An 8,614-nucleotide genomic window follows, 5' to 3' on the forward strand; every position below is an offset into this window, starting at 1 on the left:
TGAATCACTTACTTAACCCTTCCAGGCCTCAGTTTCCTTATCTGTAAAATGAGAATAATAGTTCCTGTCCCCTAGGGTCACTATGAGGATTAAATGAGATCAACATATATAAAGACCTAAACACAGAACCCGAAGAATAACTATTGTTTTCATAACAGATTAGGCATTCAGGGACCAGATACACTCAAGAAGACCTAATTGCCTGCATCAGAAATAGGCCTGCAGAAGGAGGCAGTCTACACTGTTGAAATCGCTACCTAAGGAAACCACTGGCCACCTGGTCACTTGCCTCTATTGAGATGCAGAGGGAAAATACTATGATTATGAGAAACCACAGGTTTGCGAGAATTTAAGAACAGGAAAAATCAATTCCCATTCTTGTTTATAAAGGACATAGGAGCATAAAGAAATATACCAAGATGTAATTTGTTATTTTCTTCTTTATATTTTCTTCATGCATTTCCAAAATTATTTACCATTAAAAATCGGAGTTCAAAAAACCACAAGTGAACTTTGTTGACAGCACGCAGGAAAAATCCCAATGACTATTTTTCCAGTTTAGAAAAGGAAAAATGAAAATATTATTTATATGATTACAATCCCAGAAGCTAACATTGTCTAAACTGACTGACTGGGGATCCTTGAGTGGCTCACGGGTTTAGCGCCTGTCTTCGGCCCAGGGCGTGATCCCCAAGTCCCAGGATCGAGTCCCACATCAGGCTCCCTGCATGGAGCCTGCTTCTCCCTCTGCCTGTGTCTCTGCCCCTCTCTCTCTCTCTCTCTCTCTCTCTCTGTGTGTGTGTCTCTCATGAATAAATAAATAAAATCTTTTAAAAAATAAAATAAAATAAACTGACTGGAGAAGTGGGATACTAGAGGAAAAAGGCATTGTGATTATTATAATTATGATTTAAGCACCCTTGAAGAAGCAAAAAAAAATTTATCGAAAATGTAGTGGCCAAAAACAGGTATTGCTAGGCTCACAAGGAATTAAAACAATTTTTAAAAATTCAAATAAGTAAGACAATGAAGGATACAGACTAAATGACCTGAAACCTATACCTGAAGGTCAAGGATCAGGGCATGATCTGACTACATCAGGACCCCTGCACAACATCCCAAAGAGCCAAATAGGAACATGCTGTTTGTGCTTAGAGAACAGCCTATAAATAGAGACTTAATCTTCCTGGCTCCAAGAGGCAAGTCACAAATGATAATAAGATTCAATCTTAATCTGATTGAGGCTTTTTCCTTCCTTACTGATTTAATGCAGGAATTCTCAAACTCTAGACATACCTCTCATCTCTTCTCAATAGAAGTCAAGGCTTATTTACATAGTTTTTCACTTTAAAGCTTTAGTACCTTATTATCATTAGACCAAAGATATAATTAAGATAAAATTTTGTAAATAACTGAACATTTGCTATCTTAGAGTTCACTTCTTTTCTTGTGGCCATGTGACCTTATATTTTATATAAATGGCAATTACCTGAGATTAGGACAATTATCCCATGCTCATACGATGGAAAATATTGATATTTTGAGGCTGCTATGGGCTGAATTGGGTTTCCCCCAAAATTCATATGTTGAAGCCCTAGCTCCCCAGTATTTCGGAATATGACCGTATTTGGAGATAGGGCCTTTTTTTAAAGGGTGACAAAGTTAAAATGAGGCTTTTAGAGTGGGCTCTAATCCAATATGACTTCTAAGAAGAGGAAATTTAACACACAGAAACACCAGGTATTTGCACAAAGAGGAAAGACCAGATGAGGACACAACAAGGAAGCAGCCATCTGCAAGCCAAGGAGAGAGGCCTCAGAAGAAACCAAACCTGCCAACACTTTTCATTTGAGACTTCTCACCTCCAGAGCTGTGAGAAAATAAATTTCTGTTGTCTAAGCCACCCAGTCTGTGGCATTTTGTTATGGCAGCCCTACCAAGCTAATACAAGGGCATGCTCATATGGCACGATATGCTACAAAGAGCTCCATGTTCTGTCACCAGACGAGTGTCAGAATGCATAACCTCCTGAAATGGTAACTCCAGAGATCTGTCCTACAAAATGCAGTGACAGTGTCCAAGACTAGCAAAGTTTCAGGTTGGAGGAGAAGTCATTTAATGCCAAAGGAAATTTGAACTAGGAAACCATTTTCTTCTGTGGGCTTAACTCTCCAGGGAAAGTGAAAAGCACCTATGCTTTGAAGCCAGATGCATATGCATAATGAATTGCAGCTCCTCACTTCTGGTTGAGCTCATCTAAGACAAAGGATGCTTCACCCCTTGGGATCTCAGTTTCTTCATCACTAAACCAAGGACAATACCAAGATAAAAGATTAAAGAAGATAATCTATCCAATGACTGCCACACAATAGGTTACAAAGTAGAAAATATTGGCTTCCTCCTCCCTCACACCCCACTATTTATTTAGCTTTCAAAATGACCACTTTTTTCCAGGCCACCAGTGAAACTTCCAATAAATAGCTATTTTTCTTCTACCACACCAGCTGATTAGGGAACCCCCAAAGACAGAGATGGGGAATATCTCTTCAGAAGTTCTAAACCTCTTCTAGAGGTTATCGCAGAAAACATCTGCCTCCACGAACCACAAAAAATGCAGTTCTGTCCACAAGATGAACTTGAAGTATGACAGTGGCTTCTAACAATCCCCATTGTTACTCTCATCTCACTTCCCCTACAAAGAAAAGTTGAAAGATACTTCCCATCAGGTTCTCACTCTATCTTAAAAATCCTCTTGAGAAGCAAAAAGCAGCTGTTTCTAATTCACAAAAAAAAGGGGTTAAGTCTGAGTTTCAAGTATCTTCCTTTGTATTCATTTATTTATTCTTTAAATGGGCTGCACACCCAGTGTGGAGCCCAAATCGTGGCTTGAAATCATGACCCTGAGATCAAGACCCGAGCTGAGATCAAGACCTGAACTGGGATCAAGATTCAAAGGCTTAACTAACTGAGCCACCTAGGTGTCCCTCAATCTGAGTTTTCAAGCGTAGATCAAAAGCTTACAAAAATTGACACGGTCACCTAGACAATTACAACATTCAGTTTTATGCTAAAAAGACATTTAAAAATTAACTAAAAAGAGAAAGGAAAGGATGAAAAAGTATAAAATTATATAAAAATTCAAATATTAGATTCATCCAAATAAAAGCAGGCCACCATCAGTAGCATAATAAAACAGTTTCTTGACAGATCTGTCATGTTGGCAGAATAAGAAGTCCTCAGGTTCTAGATTCAAATTAAAAATCCCAATTTTACCACTAACAGCTGTAAACCACTATCTACGCAGATTACCTCTCTCAATCTCCATTCCCCAACCCACCAGTGGGAATGAGATAGCCTCTGTCAGACAGTTGTGCAATTAAGCACTCTCCCTGGGTAGCTTCTCTTAATTATTACTTTCTGTTATAAACAGCCATGGCCTTCTAGCACATTTATTGTATTTCCAATACCAGAAATAATACCTGAAGACTATCTTAACAGAGATGTTATAACCATTGGTTATAATATGACACTTAGTGATGTGCCTTTTAAAAAAGATGAAAAACTAATTGGTGGATGGAGAAAAGTGCAAAGGGAAATAATAATAGTTGAAATAAAAGACAAGATCGGGTGCCTGGGTGGCTCAGTCTGTTAAGCATCTGCCTTCAGCTCAGGTCGTGATCCCGGGGTCCTGGGATCACGTCCCCAAGTCAGGCTCCCTGCTCAGTGGGGGAGCCTGCTTCTCTTCCTCTGCCCTCCCCATGCTTGCACTCTCCCTCTCTCTCTCAAATAAATAAATAAATAAAAATCTTTAATAAATTAAATTAAAGACAAGAACTGTCTGCTCTGAGTATGTGTGTATGTATGCTAACTCATTAAAGATCTGAAGGTAGGTTAAATCATAGCCACATAGGAGCAAAAGCAAAACAACAAAAAACAAGACCAAAGAGTGTTCCAATTCGAGCTCCACTGAGACTGGAGCACCTCCTATGTATTAGTGCTTTCATTGACCTCTCATTGACCTGTGCAATAAGTCTCTGAGGCATACTCCTCTATACCCATGTCAAAACTTAAGTGACCTGCTCAAGGTCACAGGGCTAGAAATTCAGAGGAAACTGTCCATGCTCCCAGCTTATTTCTCGAGAGCTAAGGGAAAAATTAGTCCATTAACATTCATGATCTGTCCATTGCCTTTATTATCTGGTTAGATTAGATAATTTACGTACCACTGCCATACCTTCTCCACCAACCCTATATTATCTTCCCATTCTTCATCTCCTTGTCTCTAATCATGAGCCTTAGGCCAACACATAGCAATCCTTCACCACCCTCACCCCCATCAATTTCTGCGCGGTTGAAAACGGCATTTTAAAATCTTAAATCCATGCTCCTATTTGATAAACATGAAAACTTCACATGTACACACCCCCTCCCAGAGATTCCGATACATATACTTCAATACCCAAACACAGTACCCTCTACTTATCCCCACACCAAAGTGTTACTTTTCATACTTTGAATTCCTAAAACTTTCCCAATATAAAGTTGTAATAATGCTGCATATACTCCTCAGAAATGATGAAACCCCCTGGAAAATCACCAGTTTAGAGAAAGAAACAACCAAATCCATTGAGAACTAAGTGCTAAGGAATGATGAGTAACAGAAGAACTGGGCCTTGCGTAGAATCGACAAAAAGGCAGGATATTTGTCCAGAACTAAAGATGTCCTAACAGTAAACAAACAGCACGATTTTTAAGGGAATTGTCCCTATAGTCAGAAAAAGCAATCCACTCTACTACCCACCGCCTAACAGTAATATCTGTGAAACATCTAAAGCTCTTCTAGCTGAAGGATAAGAAACCCTAGGTCACCATTTCCCTCTCTTGCGCCTAAAGCAGACATCACTATGGGATCACAGCTCCCTCCTCAGGAGCCCAGCTGCTCCCAAACTACAAGTAAGAGTTGGCCCGCAAAATGAATCCCAATTCTAATTGCATATATGCCAAGCATCACTCTGACCCCATTACTTACTCTAAGCTAAGAGGGTAGTTCCTTACTTAGGCTGCCATCTACCGGGTTGCCAAGCTAAGAGGCCTGTCTCCCACTAACAGGCAGCGCATCTCTGAAAGTCTCTGCAATGCTAGCGGGACAAAAATGAATACTTCAGGCCCTATCTAACTGAAGACCAGATCGTGAACTGGATATATACCTTCCAAGTATGGTGATTATTTGCCAGGTTGACAGCAACAAGCTGGTCTCTCTCCTTAACATCTCTTTGGTTGCACCTTGAATTATTGAAGCAAGATGGGAGTCAGCCACCGGAAGTCAGTGTGTACAAACTACCTTCACTCCAATCTCACATAGGGTATAAATTCCAAAAGACACAGCCGTCCAGGAGAACAACTCAATCGTTTCAGAATTCTGAGAAAGAGTTCTGAACCCCAGCCAAAGAGGATCATCTGCTATGGGGAGAGTATTTGAAGAAGACCTAGCCGTAAGAAACAGCCTAAAATATCCACAGCACGGAATGGCCAAGTTCACCGTGTGAAGTCAACCCAAAAAGTCCAAAACTGTACAATGTCTCCGGGCAGAAACAACAGAACTTTGAACACATGACAGCTGAAGATGAAGAAACAAATATAACTTCAAAAACTAGACAGAAAAATAGCCACAAAAAGAAAGTGCAACAAAAATCTGGGGCAAAACAGGAGACTAGCAAATAGAAGAGGGTTGCAAGAGGTCAGTAGGTGAGAGATCTCCACGTGGGAGATTAGCAGTTTGAGATGTGTATCTGGGAGCCACCCCCCTCCCTGAGGGAGAAGAAATCCAAGTCCCAGGGGTAGACCAAAGATAAGGGCAGAAAAATGTGAACCCACACTAGAAGATCCTATACGAAGTTAGAGAAACCTGGGTGCTAGAGTCTAAGTAATAATAATATTGTTCATTTAATTAATAGCCACAAACACTGATATAGCACCTGCCACCTACAGGCACCCTTTTAAAATGCTTGAGATGTTAACTCATGTAAACAACCCTATGGGAACTGGTGTTATATTGTTATTCCTATTTTATAAAGTGAGGAAAATGAAGCATAAGAAGTAGGAGACTTAAAAAAAAAAAGAAGGTGACTTCCCTAATCTCACACAGTGAGAAGCAGAGCTGATTTCAGAACCAAATGGAAGCACATCTGTATCCAGACTCTGTACTCCTAGTCACTAGACTATAGTTCCTCTCCTCAAGTAAGACTCCTGTCTCCATTGAACTCAGGCAAACCACTGATCTTCTCCAAGTCTCTGTATCCTTGCCTGGCAAATGAGGATAACGCTGGCCCTCCCTTACCTTCTCAGGCTTTGGGGAGCATCTGCTGAAAGAGCAAAAGGGAAAGCCCTCTGTAATTTAATTAGGCTTTGTATAAGAGTGAGCTGCTGTTGTGCCCCAGCAGGCTCACTTCCATCTAACGCCTTTCTTTGCAGAATTTGGAAGCAGGAGTGCAGGGAGAACAGAGGTCAAAGAATATATATTTCAATGACATTTCAAGTGCTTTGGACTAGATAAAATTTCCATGACTCCATTAAAATATAATCGGATTTCTGTCTACCGCCCAGCAATTGGGTTTCTTATCTTGAGCATAAAGTAGAACATATGATGCCTTTCTGGACAGCAAGCCTTAGTACACGAAAGGACCTCTGAAACCTGCGGCTATAAAAACTAAGGAGAGTGAAGGGGCAGCTGCACTACATAATGGATATAAAGAAATCTATAATATAAAAGACGTATGTGTTGTTATTCTAATCAGTAATAACAATGATGATGATTAATAATAATAATAATAATAATAATAATAATAATAAAGCTGTGGGTGGGGGTGGCTCTGCATTCAGGTAGAGGAACAACAAGGTCCCTTGGCTCAGCCCGGATCTCTCCGCCTGCGGGGGTAGCCACGAGGCTGTCTCCGCGCCACCGCGGGGGATAAACTGAAACGCGCCCCCCTGGAGAGCGCTGACCTTCCAAGCCGGTCCCCTCGCCTCGACTCGGCTCTCGCGGCCACCACTGCCCTGGGTTCTCTCTCCCTAAAGCCCTCGAAGGTGCTGGGGCGCCGCATCCCACCTGGCACTCACCTCTAAAGTTTTCACCAAGATCTTCATGTAGATCTCGGAGATGCCCAAAGACACCCCGAAGGCCGAGGGCAGGAGGATGAGGCCGAGCACCAGCGTCAGCCAGGTGGAAAGGATCTTCCCGGCCAGCTCTGCGCCCTCCATGGCTGGGCGCAGCCTCTGGGGGGGGTCCGGGGGGGTCCGCGGGCGGGGTCCGGGCGCGACGGCTGTCCCTGCGCCCCCAGCCGGTCGGGCAGCGGCTCCGGGAGCAGAGGCGCGGAGCCGGGCTCCGGGGAGTCCGCGCCGCCGCCGCTGGCCACTCACCTCTGCAGGGAAAGAAGAAGGGGAGGAAAAAGTTTTCGGGACGGTGGCAATTTCCTTCCTTCCTTCCCCTTCGGGCTCCTCCCGGCCCGGCCGGTTAACTCCTTCGCCGCTGGAGGCCCAAGCCAGCGCCGAAGCCCCGCAGCGCGCGCAGACCTAGCGGCGCCCGGGGGGCGACCGGAGCTGGGGGGCGAGGTGACACCGCGGCGGGGAACGCGCCCACCCGGGTGCCTAACTTCCTCTGGGTGGCGATTGCGACGACCCAACGGCCGAGTCACGGAGGCCCTCCCGGAGCGCGGAGCCCGCGGGCGCACCGCACACTGCACACCCGCCGCGGGCGGAACCGGCGCCAGGCCGCGCACTGGCCGCGCTCCCGCGCCCGGGGCCCTATTTCCGCGCCCTGCCCTTGCCCCACCTCCCCCGCCGCCCAACCCCGAGCGTCCAGGCTGGATCCGCGCTGCGGGCGCCGCAGCCCCCGCCCCCCTCGCCCCAGCCCCGCGGGCCCCGCTTCCCCGGGCCCCGCCTCCCCAACACGCCCAACCGAGGTCCCGCGGGGAGCAGAGCTTTCGGCAAAATGTTCGCACGCCCAAAGGGAACTGCTGACCCTCCGGGACGTTTGAGAAGGTCACGTTTGTGGGGGTGTCAAGCAACCTCTCCAGAAGGGCTTTCAGGCAGAGGGAAAGGCCCAGAGCGCCGCTGAGCTGCCGTTTGCGCCGCTTCCAGGTCCCCCACGCGGTCGGCTCAGGCGGTCTCCCGCTGCTCCGGGGCGGGGGCGGGGGGCGGGGAGCGGCTCCCGAGCGCCTACCCCACCTGCACCGGAGTCCTCCGGCTGTGACCCGCTCTCTTCCTGGGGAAAGATTCCAGCCACGGTTCGCCCTACCGTTCGCCAACACCCTCCGCGCACAGAAGCTGCCGAGAAATGCCAGGCGGGCTCCAGCCTTCACCCGGCGCCGCGCCCCTCCCGGGCGTGCAGCACCGCTCCCCGCACCCGCCTGCCCCCCGCACCCCCACCCCACCCCACCCCGGCCCCGCTGCCTTGCCAGCTCTTCCTAGAATATGAAGGGCAAAACCCTCTCTGCCTATTTGCTTCGCTGCAGTTCGTGTCTCTGTTCTAGAATGAACCTAAGAAGGGATGTCGAGACCCTAGGAGCTGGAAACAGGCTGCCCAGAGCTTCCAAAATCATTACAGAATGAGAGCAAA

The 8,614-nt window shown here is 46.1% G+C and overlaps 1 protein-coding gene across 1 annotated transcript in view; it reads right to left on the minus strand.

The window, feature by feature from the left end:
• Positions 1 to 8,346, minus strand: part of GPAT3 (glycerol-3-phosphate acyltransferase 3) — a 61,890-nt gene extending 53,544 nt beyond the window's left edge. Inside the window, exons 1-2 of the mRNA XM_025998164.2 lie at positions 8,224 to 8,346; positions 7,117 to 7,418 (exon numbers count right to left, since the gene is read on the minus strand). Coding sequence (XP_025853949.1) covers positions 7,117 to 7,257 — 141 coding nt within the window. The 5' untranslated portion in view covers positions 7,258 to 7,418; positions 8,224 to 8,346. The remainder of the gene's footprint in view (positions 1 to 7,116; positions 7,419 to 8,223) is intronic.
• Between the last annotated feature and the right edge of the window lie 268 nt (positions 8,347 to 8,614).

Source organism: Vulpes vulpes, chromosome 4 (assembly GCF_048418805.1).
Source record: "Vulpes vulpes isolate BD-2025 chromosome 4, VulVul3, whole genome shotgun sequence".
Lineage (NCBI taxonomy): Eukaryota > Metazoa > Chordata > Mammalia > Carnivora > Canidae > Vulpes > Vulpes vulpes.